The sequence below is a fragment of the Patiria miniata genome, unplaced genomic scaffold (assembly GCF_015706575.1).
Source record: "Patiria miniata isolate m_02_andy unplaced genomic scaffold, ASM1570657v1 HiC_scaffold_2, whole genome shotgun sequence".
In the NCBI taxonomy this organism is placed as follows: Eukaryota; Metazoa; Echinodermata; class Asteroidea; order Valvatida; family Asterinidae; genus Patiria; species Patiria miniata.
The window spans coordinates 18,205,764-18,220,084 of NW_024037058.1; the positions used below are offsets into that span (position 1 = coordinate 18,205,764).

Below are 14,321 nucleotides of genomic sequence, written 5' to 3' on the forward strand. Positions count from 1 at the left end.
GAAATCTGTTTTGGTTTTCCATGTAGTCTGGTTTTCATTTTGAAAATTCCCTACCAATGACATTCAAACCCTGCTTCTGTGACTGTGTCAGAGAAGTAACTAAAGTAGTTTGTAAAGTTGGTTTGGGGTACCCGATCCCATGATTCCTGACATCAGCAGTCGGGTAGTCGGGTGCCCGGTTCCGATGCACAGGCCTATGTGCACAAGTACCCCCTCGACAATAAAGGTTGGGGGAGACCACTGGGAGAGACATTCAAATGTATTTTCAGTGACGCCTGACGCTCACACAGGACGCTATGGGCGTTTTCGAATCCCTGTTCTTGACAACACGCGTGTAAAACGAGAACGTGTTCTCGAGCTGGTTGTTACGAACGCGCGGGTGCGTGTCGCATTGATATAAAGCAATGCAAAATGGCCGACAATCGTCTGAATTTGTACTTAAGCCTGTTCCAAATGAACGAGGACGACTGTTCAAAACCGGACATGCGGGGATGAAATTGCAGACCTGCACTATATATGGTATTCTTATTCCAATCATTAGGGTATTAGCAAAAAACAAACAAACACATAACAACTTACGAATCTGCACAGTCCGCCATTTTGTTCAAGCTGCACCTCGCCGAACCCTCCATCAACCGGGGAGTGAAAAAATCGATCCACGAACGCCCTTTCGGGTCTGTTCGTCACGTTCGAGACCGCTGTTCTCGTGTCGGGTTAACCTGAGAGTTGTCAAGAACAGGGATTCGAAAACGCCCCATGACTTTGAGCACAAGTTCAGAATAAGATTAGTTTTGCATACTTCACGCTATACGCACACGAACCAGTAAGCACACGCGATGTTTCCTATCCACTGGGCTCTCAAAAGCGGTCAAAAAGCACCCTCTCTTGTGTGTGCACGGAGCCCATAGAGTGCTTGGCAGTTTGGGGTAGTACAGTGAGTCATAGGCAGGATGGTTTCGAATATGGTACAGACCAAAACAGTAAAGTCAAAAGCAAATGAAATAATGTGCACTTTTCTCGTGATCTTAAGAGGTGTGTTGTGATGATGCTGTCAGGAATTCAGTACAGCTGAAATAAAAATTGTCAATTCTTTCCCGACAAGCATATATTCAGTTTGTTCAACCTAATAATTATTGAATTTATTTTGGCATATTTAGCAAAGAGTTGGTAGCAAGCCAGCGAGGGATAAACGTGCACAGTGACTTTGAAAAGAAAGATGGCGTCATTGCATTGGTGTTGGACAAAAACTGCTCCAAAGAGATTACAATTACCATCAAAAATACAAGGTAGGCATAACTTTCTATTGTAGCTGACGGCTTGAGTGACAAAGATTGAATTTGGGATCAAGTTAGTATCTCTTCAGTGTACGGAAAACAGTATTAGGCCATCAGCCTGGGGGTTTGGTCGGTATCAAATGAGGGGGATAATGCTCATTGTGATCTTTGGCAAGGCATGCACCCCTCTAGTTGGAAAATATGGGATAGCATTGCAGCTGTGGCAACCTCTTGGGTGTTATCGCGTTTTTTTTTTAAATGGCGGCAAAAACATGCTTGTTACCACATATAATTAATCCAGTTGCAAGCATATTGTCGGCCATTTTGAACCAAAAAAAATAAAAAGTGATAAGACCCCCAAAAATTGCCACTGTTCACACTGCAAAGCTATCACATATTTTTCAACTTAAAATGTGCATACCTTGCCAAAAATCGCTATGAGCTTTGCTCCTTTCGAACATTTGATACCCGTGTCCCAATTTTTGGACCGAAGCTGATCCCCTGTATCGAATGTCTGACATATGACTGTGCTTTCTTTTTCAAAATTAAGAATGAGATTTCGAGATACCAACATCCGGTCCCACCCTAAACTACATTCAACGAATTTTTGAGACTGTATTCAAATAGAGTAATTCAACGACCTATCCTAGAAGCGATTGTTGAGGTGGAACCAGGCTCGCAATCAGGTAGAACGCACGAACAACCAATATATAGGGTTACTAAAATGCACACATTCGTTGTCTTTAAGAAAGTGTGGGGCATGGGCACAAACTTGCTCCGCTTCAAAAATGGCTTCTGATTATTGATTTTGCTGAATTAGTCTATAAACTTTGATTTCTTTTTGTTAGTATTATGCCAAACACTTTGTAGTTTGAATCGATTTGAAATGTAAATATCTTCGTATAATGATGAATTGAGACAGCTATCAGATGTTAGATATCATCATGGATGTTTTTGTCATCACCAAGGGCAGATCTAGAGAGGCTACTGCTGGGGGGGGGGGGGGGGAGGAGGAGGGAGTGGGGGAGGAGTGTGCGGGAGGAGGGAGGAGGGGGGAAAGGGTTCCCTCAAGAGAGAAATGGCCTCATTTGAGAAAAATTTGTTCACTGCTGGGGTGGAAGCAGGCGCCCCTCTGCGCCCCCTTGAAACGCCACTGATTACTGATCACTCTCTGAATTATGTTCAGCTTTCAGCAGTAAAAAAAATCCAAAAACCAAATCCTCCAAACGCAATTATTAAATGTATAAGTTTTGTTTTATACCTGTGTTTGTTTTTTGTTTTTTTCAACAGTGCAACACAAATCATGTTCCTAGCGTGTGAGATGCTTAAAGCGCAGCCTGCTTTCTGTATGTCCAATACAGACTATGATGCCATTGAGCCAGGTAATTTAAGTATTTCCTTTAATTCTTCTTTGAACAGCATGAATTTAAAGGACAAACCATCACAGAGTGAGTTGTTGATATGTGTTTGTCACTGTTTTCGACATGGATTAGTCATGCTACAGTCTCATGTTTACTAAAACTATCCAAATGAACTGTGCTGTTTTTACTGGTTTCAATAAGGGACAAGCCTAGTGTGTCCTCTTTTTTTACCAATCTGAATGAATGACTGGCTTTAAAGGTATAGTCCATCATTGGTAATTTGTGCACTTTGTTCATTTGAAGCAACAAAAGTGCTCAAAATCTAAAGAAGGGTGCTGAATAACTAACCAGCTTCAGCTGTATATTCCGAGAAAAACAGCATTCTAGGATCTTGATTGCAAATCAAAAGTTGCTGAATCCTGTTTTGAATTGGGCCTGAATTTGGCATCCGCCGGCGAGACACATTCTCACTGAGCAGACTGCAGCTACACGATGTCACGCACTGATCCGACGAATTATAGCAACCGCGCGCTTGTGCATTGTGCCAACGCTTGCGCGTGTTTCACCGAATAAAAAAATGAACTACTAACAGAAATTTCCAATGTTAAGACCCACCGTTGGAAAGACCTTCTTTCATTGATTTCTTCAAAATGACAGCATGCTAGAAAGAATAATTTCACAGGGAGCTTAGTCCCCTTACTATCTTTCGACCAAGTATGTTTTTCAACAATAATTACGCCAGTTACTTTTCGGATAGCTGCAAATGATGGACTATAGCTTTAAACTTTGAAAATCATCTGCTTCCTCATTTTGTGGTGGCTACTTTCAGGAAAGAGCTGCTCAACCACAGCTATAACCACTGTCCATCTCTGAATTGACTGACTGATTGACTGACTAAGCTGGCTGACACTGGATCTGATTATAGGCTGGTGAAGAGTGCCGGGCAGTGCCATCATATAAGATTACCCCATACCGTCAAAGGACTAACTCCGGCAGATTACTTGTGCAGACTAAATGCATGAAGATTAAGAGTTCCTAGAGAATAGCCACTCTCCATCAATTTAAGTCCGCTCTGACTTTGAATGGTCTTGGATCTGCTAATTTACAAGGGTTGCCTGCTCCTGTTAATTTTTTGATTGATTTTTTTAATAGGAGAGAAGCAGAAATTTCAGATCACCGTCTACGCCGACACTGTGGGTGTGCTGCAAACTCCTCTGCTCTTCGCCTTCAACGTATCAGACGAAGATGAGGTTGGTCACATTTTGAGATAGGGCCGTTTGATAATTTTTTGTGATTTTGTGGAAATTCATGTTGGATGGATATACCGTAGTGTAATTTGCAGATGAATGGGAAATGTGTGAAAGATTTGCATATGATGAACGTTTTTAAAAACAGTGAAACTTCAGTAACGCAATCTCACAGAAGAACTTATCAATAACTAAGAGTGTGACATAGTAAAGCAGATGTTGGTGATCTGAAATCAACACTCTATGTGTCATGTATGTAAGCCTTTTTTATTGCACGAGCTAATTTTCTAAGGTGCTTTGATTAAAGAAACCTATTTACAATTTTGTAATGACGAAAACAGATTGATCTTTTTTTTTTTACATGATTAATTTGTATCTGCAAAACTTTTTTTTTGTTTTTAAGTGTGCCACGGTACATGGGTTCGAATCCTGACTGGGAACATGGTGATTGTGCTCCTGAGCAAGGCACTTTACCATTATTGCTTCATCCTTCGTGTTGTGTAATGCATGTTAAAGAACCCAGTGTGAAAGAACCTCTTTAGTAACACTAAGAGAAGGGGTTTGCCCCAGTGTTTCTGGCAGTGGCTGCAATATGCGCCGCAGCACCCTTTATAAAGGTGCTACATAATGGGTCTCATATTTCTCATAAACTTTATTTACCTGTCTTTAAAAATATACCTTACCAGCGCCTTGAGTACCTAATTGTTGGTAGATACGTGCACTATATAAGACTCCTGTATTATTGTCCAGAATCATACTTATGTTCATGTACAATTCAATACCTGTTTGTATTTTTAAATGTATAAATATCCTTTTTTGCCTCTACAGGTGTTTCACATGTTGCGTTTCCTGAGCATTCAAGTGAAGAGTAAGATAGCTGATGACTTGCCCCCCACCGTTCCCTATCAGCGTCCGGCGAAGAAGTCACAGAGGCGACCCAAGGGGGACATTGTGGACGGCGTCCCTCTAGAAAAGTGAGCAAATTGTCATGAGTTGACACAATGAAGTCTATCCCCGACCACATGATGAGTCTATTACATGTCAATCACTAGTCAATCACAAATCAATTACGTGTCAGTCACAATTCTCACATGTCCATCACAAGTTTATCACAAGTCAATTACAAGTCCACCACAAGTCCATCACAAGTCCATCGCAAGTCAAACACAAGCCAATCACAAGTCGATCGCAAGTCGCAACTAACTAGGGTCACAAGTAACAGGAGATGAACAGTGACAGAGGAGCGTCTTACATGACAATTCATTTTAAAAGCTTGGCACTTGAGTTGACTTGTGAGTGACTTATTACCAGAGGGCCCAGGATAGGGCTGTCCATTTTCAAATAATTTAGTATTTGATTATTCGAAACTGAATTTGACCAAAAATTTGGATATTTGAAACTCTCAGATTAAGTTTCGTACACGCCGGTCAAAAGTTGCACGCAAACTGCCCCAGTTAAAATTGTCTTGCACCTTGGCAATCTATATTATTGGCCGTTGGAGTGTTTTGTAGTTTAATAACTGTCAAGGCTTTAACCTAGGATGGGAACTATAGACCGCAGTCGAGAAAAAAATGACAGTCAACAAATTAAATTTCCTATGTATTTTGCAGCCCAGGGGGAGAGGTTGATTGACCCCCCCCCCCTCAAGATCCACCCGTGCCCTCTCAAGTCAAGTCTTTGCTCAACTATTAAATCAGATCTTTAAAATTTTGACATTTTCCTTATTGTTTTGGTTTCCTTCTTCTTTTTTTTGATGGAGGCCGAGTGTTTTGTTTTCTTCTTTTTTGGATTGTTTGTTTTGGTTATTTAACAACAAAATTTGCTGGTGGAAAGAGAATTTTTTCTTTTTAAACCTTCCCATAACCGGCCCAGAAAAATGATGCTCAGATTTCAACCCTGTCTGTTTTTTGGTTGGTTTAATGATCAGATCCGGCAGCAATAAACTGAAAATGATCAAGCTTGGCGGATATCGCATACCGGATCAACTTCGCGACCAGATCAACAGCAAAGATGGAGTGAAAAAATTGAGGTAAATGAGATTTACATCAAATTCAGTGACACGTTTTTTAAAATCCGATTAAATTTCATTGGGATTGTTTTCCTTTCATGATGTAGTCAGATGAGAGCCGTTATGGATGTGAAAAATCAGATTTATCATATTTCATAAAATTTCCCAATTTCAGGATATTTTGTCAGGATTTTTTTAGATTTCAGGGTGTTTAATTAATCCCTTTTTTGAAATCTAAAATTCCTTAGGTTTAAAAGTGAAGTCCATCATTTGTAATTTGTGCATTTTGCTCGTTTGAAGCAACAAACTGCTCAAAATGTAAAGAAGGGTGCTGAACAACTAACCTGATGAAGTTTCAGCTCAGCTTCAGCTGTATATACCGAGAAAAAGAGCATTCTAGGATCTTGATTGCAAATCAAAAGTTGTTGAATCATGTTTTGAATTGGGCCTGAATTCAGCGTCTGAGTCACGTTCTCTGAGCCGATTGCAGCTATGCAGTGTCACGCACTGATCCGACTAATTATAGCAACCGCGCGTGCGTGTGCGTTGTGTCAATTTTTTGTTCGGCGCTTCGCCGAATAAAAAAACGAACTACTAACGGAAATTTCCAACGGTGCGTCTTAAGGCCTTCTTTCGTTGATTTCTTCAAAATGACAGCTTGCCAGAAAGAATAATTTTACAGGGAGTTTTAATAGTCCCCTTACTATCGTTCAACCAAGTATGTTTTTCAAAACTAATACATCAGTTACTTTTTGGATAGCTGCAAATGATGGACTGTAGCTTTTAATAAACAAAAAGGTATATTTTTCTTACTTATATTTTCTTTTGTAGAATAACAGCAATGGGTATTTTAAGTTGTGCCTTTTTAATAGGCAAATGCAAACATATACCATACACCCTACGTTGCTCCAGGGCCTTCAGTGACACTCAAACCTTCTGCCGATAATTATGGATTTTTTTTTCACCACAATCTTAACTGCGATTCCAGGAAGAACATGAAGAAGCCTCTTTCATGGGGCAACTATGCCAGTAGGTTTTCCAGTCTGCTGCACCAAGACGAATGCCAGATGGAGGTGGATATCCGACGATATGACATGGATGGTGTCACCATGAGAAAACAGGGCAAACTCCTGTATCTGAAGGTATGACGTGCATGAACATGAACTTTTTGTCAATAGGAATTTTTTTTATCCCCAAATACAAATTGTATCCTACATATGATTCTATAGCTCAGAATAGCTGATTCCATGACTCCAAACTCGAAAAGAATGTTAAAATGGTGATCTTTTGCTACCAAAACAAAATGGTTAATGTGCTCAGAAATTGCCTCAGATCACACCACAGAGACAGTGTCTAGATTCCACTTCGCACTCACATTGGTTGGAATGTCCCCGTCCCCCCCCCCCCCCCCTACTTTTGAGAAGCGATTGACGCCCTTGAATTTGTGTCAACATTTGAGCATTTTTTATGATGGACTTTTGTGCCAGAAAAAAAAGAAGCCTTTTGTCAAAATGCAGAAATTATTTTTTAGGTTTGGTGTAATATTCTCTTCAAAGTTAAAACATTGTTGGTTTCCTCACTGGATGCTAACCGTGGTGAGCTGAACTCTTCAGAGAATTCATTTCTGGCCTTTAGGCAACTTGTGTGGACTTTTTTACAAATTTGGTGAAAATTGATTTTTGGGTGAAAAACGGAAACGTTTCTTTTTCCCTGGATCCTGACTGTAGTGACTGTAGTGAGCTGAAATCTCTTGGGGATTCATTTCTGGCCTCTACCCACCTTAATCTCATGAAGTTGGATTTTTGGGTCAAAATTGAGTATTTTTGATGACCTTGGATTTTTACAACATTTTAGATTTGGGACATTTGGATAAAACAAATGAAACATTTGTTTGCTCCCTGGATCCTGACTGTAGTGAGCTGAAATCTCTTTGGGATTCGTTCCTGGTTTCTACCCACCTTGTGTGAACATTTGACTTAATTTCGTGAAGTTGGATTTTTAGGTCAAAAATGAGTATTTTTGATGACCGCAGATACGGAAAACTTTTTAGATTTGGGGCATTGGCCAAAAACTGAAATGTTTGTTTTTTTCCCTGAATCCTGACTGGAGTGGCCTGAAATCTCTGGGGGATTCATTTCTGGCCTCTACCCACCTTGTTGTGTGAACATTTGACTTAATATCTTGAAGTTGGATTTTTTTGTCCAAATATGAATATTTTTGATGATCGTGAATATGGAAAACATTTTAGATTTGGGACATTTGGGCTAAATACTGAAATGTTTGTTTTCTCCCCGGATCCTGACTGTAGTGGGCTGAAACCTCTTCAGGATTCATTTCTGGGCTCTACCCACCTTATATGAACATTTCACTTAATTTCGTGAAGTTCGATTTTTTGTCCAAAAATGAGTATATTTGATGACTGCGGGCTTTTTTTTGGGCCATTTTTTGGGCCATTTGTTGCCTCTTGGCACCTATTGCGAAAATTTGAGCAAATTTAGTGAAGTTGGATTTTTGGGGCAAAAATTGAATTTTTTGATTATGCTGGATAGGGATGCCTATTTAGATCCTGGGGCATTTGGATAAAAACTGAAATCTTTGTTTCCGACTTGGGCTGAAATCTGCAGGGGATTCGTTTCCGGCCCGAAGGCACCTTATTTGAACATTTAAGCAATTTAGGGGAAGTTGGCTTTTTTATTAAAAATTTACTTTTTTGATGTTGCTGGATATGGAAAACTTGTTAGATTTGGGGCATTCGACTGAAACCATAAATCCTGGTGTTCTCACTGGAGAATTGGCTACTTTGCGCCGAAATGGCAGCATCGGGCTGTATACTCCCCAAGGAGCTGAGCTTGTCTTTGGAATGTTTCATAGGTCCAAATGAGCAGGGTAGTAATGATGTAGCGCCTTGAGCACCAATACTGGTGGATACGTGCGCTTTATATAAATACAGACATTGTAGCACAGAACTAATACCTTGGTCGCTAACTGATTGTGCACTAAGAATTACTTTGCTTTGCCTTTTGTTCCTGCCTTTTTTAGGTCCCCGGTCTTGCCGAAAATCGACCCTCTGTGCTACAGGGCGATCATTTGTTTGCTACCTTCACAGGCGACCGATCCAACTCGAACCCCAAGATGTACAAAGGCTACGTCCACCATGTGGAGCTTGAGGAGGTGGCTTTGGGATTCAATCAAGAGTAGGTGCCATAGAATCCTTCTAACCGTGTCGTTTTTCTGAAACTATCTCATATGAGGGGTGTTAAAGGCTGTTAAAGTCTAAGTTACTTAAGGGGGCGGGGGTGCGGCATAACAGTCGATGCATCAAACAGCCGAAGACTTGAAGCAATTAATCAAGGTTAGCAGTATTGAGTGATGACCATTTTCCAGGGTCTGCAGCCACTCTTGAACTCAACAAAAAATCAAGGAACTTGGAAAAAATACCAAACGTCAGAAAAAAATAGGGGCGATTAGACTGAAGAAAAATGCAGAAACGGAAAATAATTATAATGAGAGTATGCACACACTACCACACTGTCGGCAAGTTGCCTGTGTTTTATTCGTATCTTTGCACTTGACTTCCCAGCAACCTTTAAAGTGAAAGTCTTTCTCATGGAAATATGGAAATTTCCCAGGGAAATGTCAAAACTCTGTGAATATTTTTTTTTGCCTCAAAGTGTTTGGAACCTTGTATTTATGGAACTGAAGGAAATAATTGGTTTCCCCCTATTTTCTAAACAATTAACATTGGTTAGCCACAACAACCACCCCATTGGATCTGCCCTTGTATTTTGATTTTCAAAAGTTGCCCCAGCATTTAGCAGTGCATGCTTTCATTATGATCGGATGACACCAGATGAGCCAACATATATACGCATTACAGTCCCGATTTTCTTGGATTACAGGTTCGTAAATCGCTTCATCAATGGGACCAAGGTCTACATAGAGTTCACCGTCAATCGCTTTACCCTATGCATGCAGCATTTTGCCATCGGCGAGACACCCAAACATGCCAACTTGCAGAATGTTCTCTTTCCAACAACTAGCATCGTAGGAGATAAACCTCTCCTATGCTCTGTGCCAAATGAAAGGTAAGGCAAAGTAAAACAAAATATATGTAACAATTTTTGTCCTGGCTTTATGAAAAAAGAAAGGTGGAGGCCTTAAATTTCCACCCCAAATATGGCAGACATTTGAAGACGGCGGATGGCTGCTTCCATTTTCCTTGACTCTTTCCTGATACTTTTGTGTCCAAAGGATCCGTTATCCATGGTCAACTTTGACCAACGGAGGCCTACTATACTGGGCGAGAAAAAGGAAGTGGGCGAGAACGAGAAACAGGCATTTGCCGAATCAAAATGAAACTGGGGCATGACAATAAATTGGTTGACAGACCACTCCCAGCTAGAAGGTCAGCAAGGATGTTTTCCTTCTGGTCATTCGGTCACCACAAAATAAAAAAAAGTGGAGGTGGTGGGCGCCTAGCACAACACTCCCTATCTGACTAATGGGAAGCTGTTCACAGTGGACAATTTTCTCACTATTGGACAAAAGGCAGCACTATTCTTTGTGGCATGTATGACGACTGCACAAGAATTTTTCCTCCCCTCCCCTCCCCCAACAACCCTGTTCTCGAGTTCTCTCAACACGAGAACGGGGTTTCGAATACGCCCTCTATGAGCTGAACTCCCAACAGGTGGGATTTTTAATAACCTACTTTTGATTTATTGTATTTATAACCTTTAAGTTTCAAATTTTGAATGAAGAGTCGTCAAGTTTTTTCCAAATCGTGTGTTTTTGCAGTCAGTTTGCTCGCTGTCTGTATGATCAGAAGCTAGCCTCAAATACAGAGCAAGTCAAGGCTGTCTTGCATATACTACAAGGCACCTCCCGCCCAGCTCCCTATCTAGTGTTTGGACCTCCAGGCACTGGCAAGACTGTCACCATTGTGGAAGCAATCAAACAGGTATGGCATAAAAAAAAGATTCAAATTTTATTCTCCAACAGCTTTTTAATATTTGTTCAGCATTTGCATTCTTGGCAATGGCAAAAATTGGCAAAAATCCTGTCCCTCCTCATTTCAATGAATTTGGGTTTTTCCCCCCAATAGGTGTACAAAACGTTCCCTGGTAGTCGCATTCTGGTCTGCGCTCCCTCTAACAGCGCGTCGGATCTGATCGCCAAGCGGCTGCTTTCTGGAACTGTCACTCCTGTTGCCAAGACAACAATCTTCAGGATGAACGCCAGGAGTACAGACTGGAAAACTGTGGATGAAACTCTTAAGGTAAATGCGGAGAAATAAAATTTGAAAAAAAATTAAAATTGGTAATTGCTGTCCAACAGTTTAAAGGAAACTTTTGTCTGTAATGCACCCTTTTTGGCTCTAAAACACCCTTCTCAGAAAATAATTTTAGCTGGAAGATTGTACACAAAACATTCACATAACTGTACGTTGAAAGTTTACAGTTTCCGTGTAATTATCGCACGAATGAATTTGAGGATACAAACCTTTGCCCTAAAAAATTGAGTATTTTCCTGCGGCATATTTAACTGGGGCAGTAACCTGCGATGGCTAGCGTCCCATCCAGGGGGAGTAGAAATATTCTCAGTTGTTTCATGCTACTGAAACTGGAGAAAAACGCAGGCCTGATGGGCCATATTGGCTCGTGACAGACTTTACTTTACATCACTTACTATTGTTTATCTTGTAAAAAGGCAGTTCAAACTCTCCTTTTTTTTGAATGATCTTGTACAGTTATCTGTAATGTCCAGAAAATAACTTATAGTTGACAGAATAATTATGTTTCAGTGAAATAAAACTGACAAAAAAAATCTTCTAACTTTACAAATAATAAAACAGGAGAAGGAATGCTGCAACTACAACAAGATGACGGGACATAACTACTTCCCACCGAAGGAGGAACTTCTGGAGAAGCGGATTCTGGTGACAACTTTGTGCACTGCCGGGAGGTAAAGTTTGTGGAAGATTTCAAGTCTGATACAAAAACAAGGCCGTAGCAAACGGACGGGGGAGATGACACGGGTACTTAAATTGATAATTTCGTCACAAACTCTGCAATTTTTTTTCTTCAGAATTGCCACTGCTGCAGGCTTTCCTTACGACCACTTCACTCACGTCTTCATTGACGAGGCGGGCCACGCTGTAGAGCCAGAGGCCATTATATCTCTAGCCAACCTCTTGAATCCAAACCACCCCCATGGAGGTCAAGTGGTACTGGCCGGCGACCCCAAGCAACTGGGACCCATCATCAGGTCACCACTGGCCCTGGAACATGGACTAGGTAGGTACCATTTGTAGATTCGTTAAGGTTTTAGCATGATTGAATGTACTATGCAAAAGAATTTAAGGCCTATGAATTCGTTCGGTCGCACCACGAACCTGCGTATCCCGATTTTTGGCCAACTTGAGATTTTGTCGTAAACGTTTTATTTCATCGAAATGCTCATCCTCACAAAGTTTTATTCTGATCTGAGTTCTAATTAAGTAAAAACACTAATAAGACTCTGCAGTGTATCTAAAAAAAACTCTGACATCATTCACCACGAAGTGACGTTTTACAATACGCTGCTTTACACGCTAATTCCCATAGTGCTATGACGTAGGAGCATCGACATGAAAAGTGTGAATTTAGCGTTGAGAACCTACATATCCCCATATCTGGCACACGGCCACTTTTACGCACGTTGTGTGAAATACGATAACCATGATAAAAATCTGTTTCACGAAGTGATGTGTATCTTGGGAACTGAATTTCTTAAAAACTAAGCATCTCAGATGCACACGGATTGCATACAATAAAGTTTAATCCATAATTTACTAGCAAAAATGAAACAGCTTTAATTCTTACACAGAGAGAGTAAAAGGAATGAGCCTACAAGTTATGACCAACTTTAAATCGTTTTTTCCTCAAAACACACAAAAATGGGATACGGTCGGTTCGTGGTGCAACCAATGAATTCCATGTTGGATGGACTGTACATGTATCTATGGAATCCATGGAGCTGTGTGAGAAGGGTGATGAATATGATGATGATGATGACAATGACAATAACGATGATGGTGACAGTGACGGGGATGATGACGATGACAGTGATGATGACGATGACATTCACGATGGCGATGATGGTGATGGCTATGGCATTGACGATGACGACAACAGTAACAATGTAATGACAATGGTGTTGACGTTGACGTTGGCGATGACGATGACAAAGATGGGGACGATTACAACTATTTATGGGAAAAATAAGGATTATGACAATAGGGACAATATGATATGGATGATGGACAAATAGCCACAGCCTTAAATATTATAGCTGTGTGACATCTAAGGACAGTTGATGACATCACTTATTGTTAAAGCAGCTAGCCTACTTTGTTTTATTCAGGGCTATCCTTCCTGGAGCGGCTCATGACAGGGCCTGAGCCCTACCACCGACAGGACGAGGAACCGCATTACGACAGCCGCGTCCTGACCAAGCTGCTGCATAACTATCGCTCCCACCCGGCCATCCTGAAACTGCCCAATCAGATGTTCTATGCAAATGAGCTGGAGGTCCATGCCGACAAAATGGCAAGGGAGTCCTTGTGCAAATGGGAAAAACTACCCAAAAAGGTAATTCCACTTACATTTGTCTTAAATTGTCTTTAATTACTAGAAAATTCCTCAGTGAAATAACACTCGGGGATCACTCACAGTCGATACCGCTTCTTATCACAAATTAAATGCATATGATTTAGGCCAAGCAAAAAAAAACAACAGTTCCTAGTCCCCACCTGCTTCCCTTTTCCCGCCGGCCTCCTTTATTTTAGAAATTCATGCATTTGAAATATATTTTTCGCAAATTTTGTCAATAAATTTTGTTTTTTATTTGTTTCCAACAAAGAAGTGGTGACAGCTCCTTTGGACACAATTTTGTATCCGCAAAAGAGTCAAGAAAATGGAAGAGTACATCCCCCATCTTGGAAAACCCCCAAGGGGGGGGGGGTAAAAAAGAGGGCAGCCTCCTACAGTTTTAAAAAATAGTCTGGATGAGAAACTGTTTTGTGTTATTACTCGGACTTAGCAGAAAATGGTGAATAACTTATTTTTCCTGCTTGATCTATCTGTTTAGAATTTTCCCGTCATATTCCACGGGGTGGAGGGAATTGATGAACGCGAGGCTCGTAGCCCGTCCTTCTTCAATGCTGACGAGATTGGGGTCGTGGTTGAATACACTCAGGACTTGCTGGCAAAGCGAGGGGGCATACGCGTCAAGGAGACGGATATAGGTATCATCTCACCGTACCGTCGCCAGGTGAGACTAAAAAGAATCATTTCATTTTTCGGATGGTGAAAAATTACATGTTTACATTAATTCGATAGAGTTATAGTCCGTCATTTGTAAATTGTTCATTTTGTTCGTTTGAAGCAAC

The 14,321-nt window shown here is 40.8% G+C and overlaps 1 protein-coding gene across 5 annotated transcripts in view; it reads left to right on the top strand.

The window, feature by feature from the left end:
• Positions 1-14,321, top strand: part of LOC119726750 (putative helicase mov-10-B.1) — a 33,271-nt gene that overhangs the window by 11,782 nt on the left and 7,168 nt on the right. For all 5 annotated transcript variants that reach the window (XM_038198589.1, XM_038198590.1, XM_038198591.1 and 2 more), the window contains 14 exons: positions 1,158-1,286; positions 2,565-2,656; positions 3,788-3,885; positions 4,711-4,856; positions 5,810-5,911; positions 6,879-7,032; positions 8,930-9,084; positions 9,790-9,975; positions 10,688-10,850; positions 10,995-11,168; positions 11,745-11,854; positions 11,978-12,186; positions 13,295-13,521; positions 14,021-14,203. In XM_038198589.1, coding sequence (XP_038054517.1) covers positions 1,158-1,286; positions 2,565-2,656; positions 3,788-3,885; positions 4,711-4,856; positions 5,810-5,911; positions 6,879-7,032; positions 8,930-9,084; positions 9,790-9,975; positions 10,688-10,850; positions 10,995-11,168; positions 11,745-11,854; positions 11,978-12,186; positions 13,295-13,521; positions 14,021-14,203 — 2,128 coding nt within the window. The remainder of the gene's footprint in view (positions 1-1,157; positions 1,287-2,564; positions 2,657-3,787; positions 3,886-4,710; positions 4,857-5,809; positions 5,912-6,878; positions 7,033-8,929; positions 9,085-9,789; positions 9,976-10,687; positions 10,851-10,994; positions 11,169-11,744; positions 11,855-11,977; positions 12,187-13,294; positions 13,522-14,020; positions 14,204-14,321) is intronic.